At 42.1% G+C, this 16,367-nt stretch overlaps 1 protein-coding gene across 3 annotated transcripts in view; it reads left to right on the forward strand.

The window, feature by feature from the left end:
- arnt2 (aryl-hydrocarbon receptor nuclear translocator 2) overlaps positions 1–16,367 on the forward strand; it is a 209,194-nt gene that overhangs the window by 134,389 nt on the left and 58,438 nt on the right. For all 3 annotated transcript variants that reach the window (XM_039772743.1, XM_039772744.1, XM_039772745.1), the window contains exon 12: positions 167–318. In XM_039772743.1, coding sequence (XP_039628677.1) covers positions 167–318 — 152 coding nt within the window. The remainder of the gene's footprint in view (positions 1–166; positions 319–16,367) is intronic.

The raw sequence follows: 16,367 nt of genomic DNA on the forward strand, positions 1-16,367 counted from the left end.
AAGCTTAGCTTCAGGTGGATGACCTCTTCTGAAGTGCTGCTGGTTTGGCTGCTTTGTTATTGAAGGAAGCCTGCGTGAAAGTCTTCAAGTCTGCATTGAACTTCAATAAAGAGTCCATCCAAGTGACTTCTCAGTGCCAATGTGTGTTTGTTGTCTTTTCCTTCAGGTGGTCAAGCTGAAGGGCCAAGTCCTCTCAGTGATGTATCGCTTCCGCACGAAAAGCCGAGAGTGGATGCTCATCAGGACGAGCAGCTTCACCTTCCAGAATCCTTACTCCGACGAGATCGAGTACATCATCTGCACCAACACGAATGTCAAGTATGTGTAGTGATGATTTGCTGTCCTTTCCCAGGATGCCATTGGTCTCATTTGCTGGAAGTTCTACTGAAGTTGCACATCAGCCTTACTTATTAATGTTAACCGTTATTCTATGGACGCCATTTTGGGGGTTTTGCTTCTTTTATTACTTTCTTCTCTTTGGGTGGTGTGGGCCATGCTGGTGAACGCTGCTGTGCTTGTTGGCCGTGATGTGACATGGAGATCAAATGACAGTTTGTGTCGTCACACTCTGTACAGAGTAGCATGTTGTCCTAGCCTTGCATAATTTCAATTTAATCCTGTTTATGTGTATCGCACGCTTCACTAAGTGTGGGTGACAGAGCGCAGTGCCACATTCTCGGGTAAAATACGTAAAGTAATTTCAGGCATAAATTAATGCACATTAAAGCACAGATTTGTTAAAACACACAGGAAACAAAGTACCAACTGATTCATGTAAATGGAAACCAACGTGGATCGGCAAAATTCGCCTAAAGCATTTTTTCTCCTTGAATGTGCTGTATTCTTTTCTGTGGCCTCGTCCGATGAATATTTCTTAGAAATTTTGTCCTGTTGTCTGTTTAGGCAAAACATTATTTTTTTTTCTCCCAGCGGCCCATGATGATTTGCGAGGCCAGTGTGACATTACACAGGTGTAGCAGCCATGCCAGAAAGTTCATGCATGCCTGCGTGATGTCATCACCTGATCAGTACTCTATTCTTCCACTCTGCATGTGTTGAAAAATTAATTAATTCATTAATTCATTAACTGATTGATCGATTGATTGATTGATTGCTTAATTAATTAATTAGTTAGTTAGTTTGTTCGTTCGTTTGTTTGTATTAATGTTCCAGGAGTATCATTTGAGGGGTACATTAGCTGACCATAATGAGAATATTGTGAGTCCTGCCACTGGACGCATTACACTGATCAATGTATGCATCTGTCGTGAAACTAGAGAGTTTTGATTCACAGGTATGTAATTACTTTCCAAAGTTGTCCACTAGAAGGGGGAAAACCCCGTCAAAATCCCTGACTAGATATCAAAAGGGCTTTGCAAATTCTCAATTAAATAAAATGTTTCTTTTCAAAAAGGTTCTGTAATACACAAAGCTCCAAAGCAATCTACGGTGAATGAAGCCCCAAATACAGAATCCAAAGTCGGTGGTCAAAACAGAGCAAATCAATAAACACCATCCCGATACGAAAGACAAGAGCACAGGGTTGAAAATCCAGGAAATCACAAAATAAGGCACAGAGAACACAAGACACATTCCACTCCCTAGCGTAGTCGCAATGAACTGCCAGTAACAGTGGGAGGCCCTCCCTTAAATAAGGTGGAGGGGCGTTTCTGGCAGTGATTGGCAGGTGGCCCCACCCCTCTGGGAGCCACCCACAAAACACATGGGTCATAACCTAGGCCATGCCTCTTTCCCAACACATACATTATAAACAAAAGAAACACTAATACAAACAACTGATAAGAAGACAAGAAGCACAAAATGCTGGCTGAAATATAACGGCAGCGCTGCGTACAGGGGTCAGTTTGCACGCGTAATTAACCACGTGGCTGGCAAAGATATCAAAATGAACCTTAAAGGAAGGAACCCAAGCTAAAGAAAGCACATGTACTGCACCCGTTTTGTGGCTTGGCACTTTGCTAGGCCGTGTCACATGATGTCATGGGGTGACGCTTAACAAGGCCACTGACCAGGTGACCGTTTTGTTTAGGGTGGCCAGCCCACTTTTCCTGGTAACTTCTTCGTAGAGATTTTTTGGCTTTTTGCTTTGAACCTCAGCCCTCACCTTAGATGGCCGTAGCTTACGAGTAAATTCTGTCCCCGGGTTTTTTTTTTGGTGGAATTTTAGATGTTTATTAATGTTTCCTGCTTGTCCTATGTGTTCTCTCTTTGAGCCATTATGAATTACCAGTGCCTTGGTAGTATTCCCTCCTCACGTCTTTTCATTGTATTGACGTGTTTGGGGTGTGAGGCTGGTGAACAGAGAGCCTTGAGGTAGGAGTGATCATGTTAGTAAATGTATGGTTGTGCATTTCCACAAGCTGGGACATAAAACGGCATTGGTGGTGGTGCTGACGGTCTTTCCATTCTTCATGACATTAGTGACAAGATGAAACTAGCTCTGAAACATTTCAACAGTATAATCATTCATTTTGATGAGTCGCCACTCTGGGAATTAAAAATCCTCACCCTTGGCACTGCTGCAGGCGTGAGTCACCACCTGTTGGGTTCATGCTTCTGTCCGCCCATCCATTTTGTGTGCTGTTTTATTTTTTTATTTATTTTTTTCCATAACGGTGTTTAGGAGAATAGTATAGGACTCTCCCTTTCCCTGATACACCCTATAGCCTGTATATTAGGTTGGACCAACGACAATGGACATGCAAAACTTTGGGAAAACTGGTTCAGCCATCGTTTCATGACTGGTAAATAAGCAAAAAGACAAAGAAACAGCTTAGAATTTTATTTAGATAATGTAGCCCACCAGGGGGCACCTCTGGACCCGAAATCCCAGACACAGTAATGTCCAACACACTTTTAGGTTTCAATAAAATATATTTATTTACCCACAATGCCCTTCCAAAGATCAGTCACAGTACCAATAAATCAACCAGTTTCTTCCTCCTTCCTTCCTCCAATTGAGTGTTGCCTGTTGCCTCCCAACTCTGACTCTCTGATGTGAGGCAGCAAGCACCTTTTCAAGCTGGACCCAGGGATGCTTCCAGTGCCGCACTTCATGAAAACACTTCCAGGTCATATAGAAAGTAGGGAGGTGCCCCCCCCCCAACAGTGCCCTCTGTTGGCACTCAGGCAAGGTTGTACCTCCAGACTCCAACTCCCAAGCACCCCTGCTAATGTCCCAAATGGGCTACCACAGGGGGTCCACTTCCACCTGCCGTATGCAGGTCCAAGCATTGCTTTATTCCATTTTTTTGACCAGCCGGCCACTCCTTCTGTTCTTCTGTTCTTGCCTCACATTTGGGTAAGAAACCATCCTCCTACCCAGCTGGGATGCCTGTTGTTCTTCTAAAATAGATAAAGTCATCACAGGTGTACTGAACTATGAAAGGCACTTTAGACAATAGGTTAAATATGCTCAGTAGTGCATCAAAATTGTGAACATTTTGGTATAGAATTAAAGTAATCTGATGTAAATAGATAGATAGATAGATAGATAGATAGATAGATAGATAGATAGATAGATAGATAGATAGATAGATAGATAGCGTAGTAGGCAGGATTCAAAATTTAGATTTACAAGAATGGCATTATATAGGATAGATAGATAGATAGATAGATAGATAGATAGATAGATAGATAGATAGACAGATAGATAGATAGATAGATAGATAGATAGATAGCACAAGGAGGTCTCTGTATTTTGCTCCATTCGTTGTCTCCCAGCCCCTGATGATGACGCTGTCTCCACCATGCGTCACCTTTAGAATGGTATTGTACAGGTGAAGTCTGGTGTGCTCCGGATACGACGCTCAGAACGTAAAGGCCAATCATCTCCATCATCTCTGGTTTCACCAGACCAGAGAGTCTTACTGCTCATAGTGCGAGGGTCCTTTAGGCTCCTTTTTGCAAAGTCCAGGTGTTTTTCCGTATGTCATCTGGCCGCTCTGCCTTTAAGCCCAGATCAGTGCAGTGTTGCGATGATGGTTGTCCTTCTGGAAGTTTCTCCCATCACAGTGCAGGTTCTGTGGAGCTCAGCTAGAATGACTATCGAGTTCTTGGTCACCAGTCTCACTAAGGCCCTTCTCCCCTGATTGCTGGGTCTGACCAGGTGGCCAGCTCTAGGAAGAGTCATAGTTGTTCTAAACTTATTCCATGTAAGAATTATGGAGGCCACTGTGGTTTTGGGCTCCTTCAGTGCTGCAGACATTTTTCTGTAACTTTCCCCAGGTCTGTTCCTCGACATGATCCTGTCTCCGAGCTCTGCGAGTAATTCCTCCAACCTAATGACTTAGTTTTTGTGAAGTGTGGTACCTTCTAGAGACTGAGGCTGTGTGTGCCTGTCCTAATAAATCCAATCAATTGAATTGACCACAGGTGGACTCCAAAGGAGGTGTAGAAACATCTTAGTGATGACCAATAAAATGACCTGAGCCAAATTTCAAGTGTCATAGCAAATGGTCTGAATACTTCTATTAATGGGATATGTCAGTTTTTTTGTATTCTTAATAAATTAGCAAAAATTACTAAGCTCCTGTTTTTTCCAGTTAAGAAAATGATAACCCGCTACACCACCGAACTGTCAGGCAGGGGTTTGTGAGATCTGCTTAGAAATGCTATAAGGTGTGACTTGGCCATTAGCTGAACAAATGTATTCCAAATGTTGCAAAAATAAATCCGATGCCAACTACCCCGGGCAAAAACTGTTCTCAGTTTTACAATCTGGCAGACAGATTTAAAGCTCTGAGCGGTAGCCTCAGAAACAGTGGCACATGTTCAGAATAGCAGGGGCAAGTGGACTATGAGATTCCTGTGCTTTACTTGGAGAGCAGCAGCACATTTTCAGGCTTTATCCTTTGTTGATTTTGTTTCCCTATACTATCTTTTCTCCTTTATCATTCATTTCCACTTTCATCCTATTATTTCTTTCAGACAGGCGGTGCAGTGGCTAGTGCTGCTGCCTCACAGCTGCAAAGATCTGGGTTTGAATTGTGGCCAGGACACTATCTCTGGACCTGTGTAGGTTTCCTCTGACTACTTTAAGATATGCAGAGACTAGGAGTGGAATGAGACTGGAAGGTGGGCAGCTGGTTAGGTCCCAATTCTTCTGCAAGGTAGATACACACACACACACACACTAGGGTCTGGACACACACTGGAATGAGTAAAAAGGAAGAACATTAAAAAGAATGAAAACCTCTGACTTACCTATCCCACATTAAAGACGCTTTCTCACAAGCATGAGCACACTGGTTAGTTTATCTGAATCTAAAAGTCAAAACTCTACTAGTTGTTACACTTTTTAGCATTTGCTTTTTGGTTTTATGCCAGGGAGAAAAACAACTCAGAGAGAAGCATCGAGAAAAACTGAAAGGTTTGCTTATAGTGTTTATGGAGTTGGAGAATTCTTATGATAGTCAACATCAAGAGGTCTGGAGGTGCATCAAAGAAACGTATGTGAATTGTCCAGGATATGCGGGAGCCAGGACTTAAGTTAGAAGCAGAGTGGACAAGATCCCAGTTCGAGGAGGTCTGCTCCCGGGATCTTCTTCGAGTCCCTACCTCTTTGATCTGGTTAAGGATGTGTTGACTGGTGGGATTAAAGACTGACCCCCCAAGTGCATGCTTGTTGCTGATGAGATTGTGTTGTGTAGAACCAGAAAGAAGGATGTGAAGAGGATGTTGGAGGAATAGAGAAGGGCTTTGGAATATAGAGGAGAGAAGGTAATGAGGAGGAAGAAGACAGAAGGTGTGAGGTTCAATGAGGATCAGAATTCAGAAGTTAGTCTCCAAGGAGAGCTACTGAAAAGAGTGGAGAAGTTTAAATATCTGGGATCAGTGGTAGCCCAAGATGGAGAATTAGGGCAGGGATAACCCATAGAGTGTAGTCTAGATGGCACAATTGGAAGAAGGTGACAGAAGTATTGAATGATCAAAGAATTAAGGGGAAGGAAAGGTTTTAAAGGCGATGGTAGGACCAGTAATGATGTATGAAACTGAGACATGGCCAGTAAAGGGGAGCACAGAGGAAGAAGTTGGATGTGGCAGACATGAAAATGTTAAGATGGAGTTGTGGAACAAAGAAGAATTGAGACAATCAGAGGTACAGCCAAAGTATAATAGATATTTAAAATGCAGAAAAGTGGGTTGAAGTGGTATGGACCCTTGATGAGGAGAGACCATGAATATGGGGGCAAGAGATGGATGGCAATGGAAGTACAGAGGAAGAGAAAGTGAGGGAGGCCAAAGTGAAGGTGGAGGAGTAAAGTAAAAGCAGATCTGGAAATGGGCTTGACTGTTAAGGATGAGGTAAAGGACCGTCCTGTTTGGAGAAGGTCGATCAGTCACATCAACCTCAAATAGAAGTGGAAAAAGGAGAAGGAGAATTAGAATTCTTTTACATTTCCATATCTCGAAGTGTTCCTCTGTCTTATTTGTGATCATTCCACAGTCCTGTCTCAGTTATCATCCAGTCAGTCAGTCTCCGTGCTTGCTTCTCCAAACCTGCTGTCCAAAATCAGCAATTCCTGGTTAAACTCCTGTTTAAGTACACCCAATCAAAACCAATGTTAGTTTTCCCAGGTTATTCATTTCAAAGCTGCATCTTATCCAGATAATCGTGTGATAATCCTAATATCCACACAAATTGAATATTACGAGACTTCTTGAACAAAGGCATTATTTTTCCACCCCATTAGAAACACTGTAATAATATTCTTCAATTAGCTGACTCATAAGAACAATAGTGCAGAACACTACAGGTGGGTGCACAGATTGTTGTAGATTTAAAATGTAGAAATATTCATTGGAATGCTTTGACCCTGCTGTAGCCTTAACGTGAAGTGCACCGCACACGGAAATTCTCGTCTTTGCTTGAAAATGAACAACAGGCCTCGTTTTGTAAGTAGCAGAATGCTAAAAAAACAAATAAACCAAACCTCACAGTTTCACGTTTTGACACGACCCACGTTGAGTGCTCATTGCGTGTGCCACACCTGCAGCTGAGCCACTCACTTGGAATAATCACAAGTGAAAGAAGCGCCGCTGCATTGTGAATGTGGATCAGACCTAATCCTCCGTGAAAGTGGAGCGTGTCACAGCACACAGTGAGGCACTCGGACACGAGGAAAGGTCTGTGGCGCAACCTTCTGCTCTCCAGAGAGTCTTGATAGGGCGTGGGCTGCAATTTGGGCAGATGTTTGTGTCGTTTGTTCCCTAGCAAGATGTCGGTTAGAGGAATGATGAAGATCTACAGCAGGGGTCCTCAAGTTTAGCCCTATGGTTTTTGTTCCGACACCGTTGCTTACGTATCGGCCGATCCTTGCTGTTTCAATCTGACACATCGAGTCATATTCGTACTGGAGAGGTTTTATGTAAAGACGGGATTGACGAAAGAGGGAAACATAACACATAACAAAGACATTAAACGTGCAAAAAATCAACTGAAGGCAGAGCAGACGCCCTGGATGAACTAGAACAGTGAGGTGAGCCATTATGTTGGGAGTGAAAGCCATTATACGAGGGGATACCCAAAAATAACCGGAGTTGGTGACAAAAAAATAGTTTTCATGATTTTTACTTACTGAAACGTTGCTCCCCTTCAAAGTCTTCTCCATGTGAATGACTGCACTTTTCCCAACGGTTTTCCCACTGGTGGAAACATTTTTGGAATTGCTGACGAGGAACATTGTCCAAGGCCTGCAGTGATTTTTCTTTGACTTTCTCCACGGTACGAAACGAGCTCTCTCTTTGAGTTCTTTTTTCATATGCGGGAACAAGAAAAAGTCACACGGAGCAAAGATCAGGTGAGTAGGAAAGGTGGAAAGAACTCCACGACACACAAATCAATATAGAAATCCCTTCAATAGCCCGACGACGATCTCCGTAAATTACATTTCAAAAGATTTTCGTCATTCCTAATTGTGAAAGATCTTGGTTGGTCTTCAAGTGACATTTCCCCTCGTTTGAAACGTGAAAACCACTCGTCGGCCAGTGTTTTACTTAAAGCTTCCTCTTTAAAGGAGCTTCACTTCAGCTTCAGCAGCTGTTTACCCTAAGAGAAAACAAAATTGAATGCAGACTCGCTGTTCTTTGTGATCACCCATCACAAAAATTGAAGAACACGTTTAATAAGCACCAAGAAAAAACAACACGGAACGGCGTACGAACAATACAGACTGCCACAGAATACTCTGTTTGCTACACCTAGTGGCGAAATTCACAACTAAGTCGAGATTGCGTGCCAGGTACAGATTCCAGTTATTTTAGGGTAGCCCCTCATACATGCCAGAGCCACAGCCGTAGCCTCACAACGTGTTAGTTATTTAACCTCCTTGCCTTAATGTTCCGTTTAACCCTGAAAAACGAGAAGAAAACAGTCTGTTTTTTAAGAAGGACAACTGTTATTATGTGCAATGGAAGCATGTAAATACCAGAGCGTCAACAGAAATACAATAGGCAAGATCCCCAGCTATGCTGCTGCTGCAGATTTAGTACACATCCTTTGTGTGACATGTCACCGATGCACAACCCCACGTTGCACTTGGCACAGTAGACGTGTGTTTCTTTATGCAATTTTCTTATATTTTTTTCTGTCGTTTGCTCGTGCGTGAGTGGGTAGAATGTCGGTGTCTGACCCGCACGATCGATAGTGCCCCTTGTGTTATAAGGCTTTAGTGATTTCCACATTTCACCCCCGACACAAACGTTAACAGTTGCTGCTTTCTGGACGGTGCTTAGGGGGCTGACGTCTTTCTTGTCCTTTCACTTGATCGCAGTCATTTTGACTTTCGTCAAGCAGCTACTTTGCTTCACGCAACCGATGTCACCAGGCATATCACGGCGGTTTGGTCGTGCAGTGACGTGTGCATCAGTTTAAATATTCATGACACAATGTCACATTGTCACCACTATCGCTTGATTCAACTAGTGGTTCACCTACAGTTTGTTCTAAAACTGGCTTTACCACTTCTTGTTTACCTGCATTGTGTGCTTTGGTTGAGGGCTCCGCCCAACTCATAAATATTTATGAGTTATCATAGAGGGCAGAATGTTGTCAGCATGTTGTTATTTCATCCACAAGGTGGCAGCAGAATGCCATCTTGAGCGTTATTCAGCTTAACACTCTATAGGGTGGTCCAGATCTAATTATGCAATTTTCATTACGCTATAACTTATTTTTATTTATTTATTTTTTTTTAATTTTTATTAATTTTATTACAATCCATACAAAGCAATTAAGATTTTACAAAAAGAAAAATTGAGTTAAGAACAGATCGATCCCCACCCCTTACGCTATAACTTATTAAATTTATTACATAGAAAATCACCCGAAAAATCCCAGACCATCGAGAAGTGTGCGAACTGACGACATGAAGAATCGTCTTCACGCCGAACTGGAATCGTCTCCGCATGAATCAAAGTCACCCAGACGATCTGGATCTGTAAAATTAGATCTGGACCACCCTGTATATGCCATCAAAACAGTGCTGCTCAGGTTTAACCATTTTTACTTAGAATTCCGAACCCAAGTGATGCTTGGGGGTTAATGCCAAGAAGGATAATTAAAATACAAAGGATAACTAATAATATTATTGATGAGTCACTCCGATGTGACTGTTAAAACCACAGCTAAAATGATATTATCGTCAGTACCCAAAAAAATGAAGCTAAAGTTACAGTGCCGTGCGTCACCGTTGAGAGCCTGAAGCCGTTTCCTGTCTTAATAGATGACGTGGCAGCGGCTCCATCCAAAAATGCATAGGGGCAACTTCCAGTAACTTCGGGGTTCTGTACACAGACCTACCGGAGGCTTCAGACGTTGTGTCTATTTGATCTTAGCTCCCAGTGTCACTCAGTAATTTGATGGTGGGAAACTTTTTTTTTTTGGCCGGAGAATGTCAGTTTCCATTTGTTTGTTTTTCACAAAGCGCTCTTCACTGAGTGCACTTTTCCAATTACTAATTACATAATGAGTGCCCATAAAGACATGGATTTGTTTAAACACACATAGGAAATCAAAGTAGTTTGTAATTGATTAACATGCATGGAGCCCCCAGCAATATCTCTTCTTGGTGGCTTTCCAGTCCCAAAAGAAAAAAAAAAAAGAAAAATGTAGACTGCTCTTCAGTCTCTCTCCATAACTAGTAAAGTTCACTAACTGGATCCAGAATATGTCTGCCCTGGAAGCTCTGGAGCTACAGAAATGAGCTTGTTGGCCTGTTCTGCATTGGCATAGACCAAACCTCTTAATGCCAGGGCATAGGTGCTTACTGTAAATGGCGTAACATTTAAAAGGGTGCTGTGCAGTGGAGTTGATCGAGGCTCGTGTGCAACTCTACGAGGTAACAAAATCAGAAGCGAGAACTTCACAGGCAGAGCTGTGTGTGCTCAGGAGCTCACAGCGGGGACAGCGGGCGACCGAAAATCTGTCTGTGACGTGAACAAAACGGTAATGTGACAAAAAATAAAGTGCAATTACTTCAATCGTGGCTTTGATCTTCTAAAACATTTATCACCTACATGACTGAGACAATATGCAGCGAAACGGGGCTCAGACACAGCTAACATACAACTGTGGCCGGGTCAGTCAATCAGGGCTAATGGACAGTTGTAGTAAGGTCAGTTAGGGGCTACTGTACCATCATGGTAGGGTCAGTCGATCAGGACTACAGTTATAGTGGGGTCATTCGGGAGCTACTGTACCACCATGGTAGGGTCCACCAGGCGTTAATGTGAGACTGTAGTAGGGTCAGTCAGGGGCTAATATAAGACTGTAATGGGGTCAGTCAGTCTGGGCTGATGTGCACTTGTAATGGAATCAGTCAGCAGCTGATGTACAGCGATGGTAGCATCAGTCAGGGCTAATGTACTACTATGGTAAGGTCAGTCGATCAGGACTACAGTTGTGTTGGGGTCAGTCGGGGGCTACTGTACAACCCTGGTAGGGTCCACCTGACGTTAATGTGTATCTGTCAATAAATGCTAATGTGCAACTGTTGTTGGGTCAGTCAGTCGGGGCTGATGTGCACTTGTAATGGAATCAATCAGCGGCTAATGTACTACTGTGGTAGGGTCAGTCAGGCGTTAGTGTATGATGTAGATAGATAGATAGATAGATAGATAGATAGATAGATAGATAGATAGATAGATAGATAGATAGATAGATGGCGTAGTAGGCAAGATTAAAAGTCTTGATAAGTTGACAATTATAATGTAGATAGAAATATTTAGTGTAGTAGGCAAGAGAGATAGAAAATAATTAGTATAGTAGGCAAGATAGATAGATAGATAGATAGATAGATAGATAGATAGATAGATAGATGGCGTAGTAGGCAAGATTAAAAGTCTTGATAAGTTGACAGTTATAATGTAGATAGAAATATTTAGTGTAGTAGGCAAGAGAGATAGAAAATAATTAGTATAGTAGGCAAGATAGATAGATAGATAGATATGAAAGGCACTATATAATAGATAGATAGATAGATAGATAGATAGATTTTTTTTTTTAAATGACCTTTATTTTGAAAATTAACAATATATACAGTCATAAGACAAACAATCCAAATATTCAAGATAAAACAAAAAGTTATATATCAGACAACCACCACTACTCCCCCCTTTACACTCCTCCTACTCCGCACATAAATAATATAATCAAAAGTTTAACAATTCATTATAATACAAAGCCCACCACTACTCCCCCTTTACACTCCTCCTACTCCGCACATTAAAACATATTGTTGATGCCTACCAATACTTTTCATTCCCAGTTATTATTTTTTTTTTTACTCCTCCACTACTCCCCGGTCCCCACACATTAAGTAAAGTTCACAAGTCTGTATTTAGTACTCAGTACTCTGTCTAATCCTTCTAATGTTTAACATAACAATCGCTCACCCGCTATTCTTCTTTGTTATTCCAAATTAATTTTTAGTTGCCCCTCCTCAATAGAGCACAGCACCCCCTTCACTCCCCACACTTTTTCAAATTCTTCAATATTACACATTGTTTTATAATAAGTAAATTCCAGCCTAATTCTTGAAATTACATAAAATTTGAAAATAAACAGTACATCATCTGGTAACAAACTACTCTGTTTATTATTACGGCTTTTTAAAATGGATAATTTTGCCTGCCCAAATAAATAATTTAAAAGTTGAAGTTTTGATTTTGATTTTTTGTTGTATTTCATGCCCCAAATAAAATTCTGATCATCAAAAGAAACATTAAATTTTTCACATATTTTTTGAAAGTACATAATTTATATAGGGTGAGCAGTTAAATAAGAAATTTAATCTGGTCGCTTAAAAATGGTATTTTCATTGTTGAACTGCATTTGGAGCTCAAAAGTGCAGTTTATTTTTAATTTCACGAGAACTGCTGTTGATATTTCATTGCTTTGTATGTGTAGAGCAAGTAGCAAATGTGACATCGACCTTGCATTTCTCCCAAATCTTCAACTTATGTGCACATGTAGAACTGGATAAAATGAGAAGTCACAAGTCAGAGGCTCCAAATACTCTGATGGCCCTCATGTGACTGGAGTCCCGTAGAGAAGAGCAATACCCGAAACCCAAACTTGACCAGTAGGTGGAGCTCATGGCGGAACCCCAGCCTCATGTTAACAAACACCAGCGTGGGAGGAAAAGTCAGCCAGTGCAGCAGAAAAATGGGGAGACAAAACAACTGCATTCATTTATAATCATTTAGAACAGCGAAGTCAGATTGTGGCAAAAGGGTTACGTTGGTTCATTTTAAAATGCAAAATCAATATGATAAATATGGGCTGTTGATTGGTAAGACACGCCAAGGCTGGTAGCTCTTCAGACGTCTGTTAATTCATTCTGCTGTAGACAGTTCCAAGGAAAACTGTTCTCGCAGTGAAAGGATTAATTATGCACTGGCTTTGCTCTGTTAATGGGATTAATCATTGCAGTGAGGTGGGTTTAAGTGTGTTTGTTGTTGCACCTAATATTTAATGGTGAGCCATGCAAACAAAAGGAGGTAAATCAAAGAGGATGACAAACTACTAGAACTATTGCTAAATGGCCCAACTCTGTCTCATCAATCACTATAATAGAATAGAACACAAAAGACAGGGAGAGGATGAAGTGTGTAACCACAAGGGGGAGCCAGAGAGCCCCAAACCACGAACACAGCAAGGCAGCACACGTTGATGAGGTGAAATGAAGAATATTTATTCACACCAAACACCTTTTTCTAAATACCCCTCTCCAATAATTAACCGCAGTAATACAATAAATGAACAATAAAGCACAATTCTTCCTCCTTCTCTCCTCTGCTGATTGTTACCCGCTGCTTCCTGATTCTGACTCACTGAAGTGTGGCAGCGGGCTCCTTTGAATGTTTCTGGTGCCATTCTGTCTCCTTGAGGAAGCACTTCCAGGTCATAGACACAGTAGGGTGGTCCTCTCCCTACAGCACCCCAAGGGACCGCTACAGAGCTGCACTTCCAGTCTCCCATCTCCCTAGCACCCCTGTTGGTGTCCCAACTGGGTTCTCATACGAGGACCACTGCCACCTAGTGTATGGGGGGTCAGAAACACTCCCACTCCTCGTCTTTTCCAGGGCTGTGGAGTCGGAGTCGGAGACAATTTTGGGTACCTGGAGTCGGAGTCGGCAAAAAGTTAACCGACTCCGAGTCCGACTCCTACTAAATTAAATGGGAATTAAAAAAGTAAGTTGAAATGTCCCAATTCACAAACAGTCCTAATGAACTACTTCTCTGCTGTAAGAATAAAGCCCAATGCATGCAGTGCATAATGTTACCACAAAACGAACCTGTCAAGTAACCATGAAGCATGCTTTTCATTGACTGTATGCGTCACTATATGGGATGTAATGCACAGGTAAGGTGCGGCACCGCTTTCCATTGTGTCGTGTTCCACTGTTACAGGGAACTGTGCACCTAGCCTAAAGCCCCCCATACATTTACAGACGCACTGCCGATTGTTCGGCCGTTCAACGAGTCATCACGCGTCAAACGCCTGAAAAATCATCTGGTGTGTTCTCAGCTCGCCGGCCCCTTCGCTATGCGCGCAGTGAAGGGGCCGAAGGAGCCGAGAACACAGATCTCCCTACCCGTCTCCAGCAGAGGCTCGTTCTGCTGATCAGCTGGCCGGTGAGTGACACAATGCACTAAACCTCCGGCTGGCTGACAGAGGAGACGGCCACTGCAGCAGACAGAGGCATCACATTACTTTGGATGGTGGCGGTGGTCGAGATTTTCGGCAAACTGGATCTGCCCGTCCATGTGGACACCCGCAATCTCGGCCGCCAAATCAATTGTGTTTGTCTTTAATCTGGCATTATAGTAGAGTGTTGGCTTCCTAGCCAGTAGTTATGTGGTGAAATGACATGTATGTTGCCTTCCTTTCCTTCAATGGATGTAGAAAATACATTAGCATAGTATATACATACAGAGGAGTCGGAGTCGGGGAGTCGGAGTCGGAACATTTAGAAACTGAGGAGTCGGAGTCGGAGCATTTATCTACCGACTCTACAGCCCAGGGGCCTCATGTATAACGCCGTGCGTAGAACTCGCACTATAACATGGCGTAAGCACAAAAGCCGAAATGTGCTTACGCACAGAAAAATCCAGATGCAGGAATCTGTGCGTACTCCAACTTCCACGTCCTTCCGCTACATAAATCCCGATCAGCGTGAAAACTAACGCTCGTGCACGCGCATTATGTAACGCCCCAAATCCTCCCAGAATTACGCCTCTTTGAATATGCAAATCAATATAAATCGCCCTTAAGTGCAGCCTTCTGTGAAAAGACAATGGGAAAAGCACGGGGGGAAATATAAGAATTTCAGCGAATACCAAGTGGAGGCAAATGAAAAACATACCATTTGTTCAAATAAACCGTGATATAATCAACAAAAGGAAGTTGATCGAGTGACATAGCGTGTTGGAGAAACTTGAAAGCTCACATTCACAAAATCGCACAGTGCCGGAAATAAAAAGAAGTCACATATCAAAGTCGCCGTGAAAAGAAGAGTTGTAGCCCACTGTCTGAGTGTCATATGAAAGTGTATTAGGGTACAGAGAAAAAAGGCACACGGTGGGGAAAAAGCACGAAATGTCAACTTTAATCTCGAATTTTCCACTTTAATCACGTAGTTTATTTTGTCATTTAGTAGAACATTATAAACTTAATCTTAAAATCGTTTACTCGTATGTGATCTATGTGTGTGAATCACTACTTGCTTCTTAAACTGGCTCTCTTCCTCCAACTGGACACAGAATCCATTACATTCGTGATATTACAGCTCTCTGAATAACTAAAATACTGAGATGTATACGTGATATCATTTTCATGATGATAGGAGTTAAAGCACGTTATTAAACATGTGTTTCACTTCGATGAAATAATTTATTGCAGCAGTTCTCAGGGGCGGCTCTAGGCTTGTGGTGGCACTGGGCAGAGGAAAACTCGGTGGCTCCTTCGCCCGCCAATGTCAGTAAAGTAGCTTATGCACAGTGGATGGCTGCATAGCCGCCTCGTGCTCATGACAAGCATTTAACTTTTGTCGAAATTTGTCGCTGTGTTTTTAGCTGTGTTGTTATTTTCTCTTTCTGTTTTATATTCAATATATATTGGCGTAGCCGTCACTGCAGTCAGTGCTTTTCTTTCCCCAAGTAACCGATCGCCACACAATCAGCTCTGTAATAGAAGTTAAGCCATCTGTAAGCTTAGCGCCGATTCTTCAAAACGTTTAAAGAACATTGAAATATCTTCGTAGTACATGTTTAATTATTCTATCCTTCACGACACTCCCAGTGAAGAATATAGATTATTTAAATGAAGTTAAAGTTTTATCTGTATAATTTAATAAACATATTTTGCTGAATTTCACCTTATAAATGATATCGTTTCTGTTTCTGAACCGCGAGGTCCGTACAGGAAAGGCTTTAAAACATTTTGCAGTGGCTGAGACAGCGTGTCCTTGAAGCTGTATACCGATAATTCTCTTTCCGATCAGCTGCTGCTGTGATTCACACTCCGATACAGTGATATAAATACTCCGAGTGGTGCAGTGAGAGTAATATTGAAAAAGATGATCCGCTGTGGCAACTCCTAACAAGAGGAGCTGAAAGAAGAAGAAGAAGAAGAAGAAGGAGAAGTGAGAGTAACAACGCTAAAGCAGTTATGGTATTTGGAATACTATGGCTGTTCCCTCTACCATTATATTGTTACAAGTTAATTACAATCAGATGCATTACACTAATAAACAATATGCGGTTAGTTTCGTGTATTTATAAAGCCGCGACAGGAAAATAAGGTGTAACGACACAAGAACAGTAGCACTGCTTTGACGCT

The sequence above is a fragment of the Polypterus senegalus genome, chromosome 12 (genome assembly GCF_016835505.1).
Source record: "Polypterus senegalus isolate Bchr_013 chromosome 12, ASM1683550v1, whole genome shotgun sequence".
Lineage (NCBI taxonomy): Eukaryota > Metazoa > Chordata > Cladistia > Polypteriformes > Polypteridae > Polypterus > Polypterus senegalus.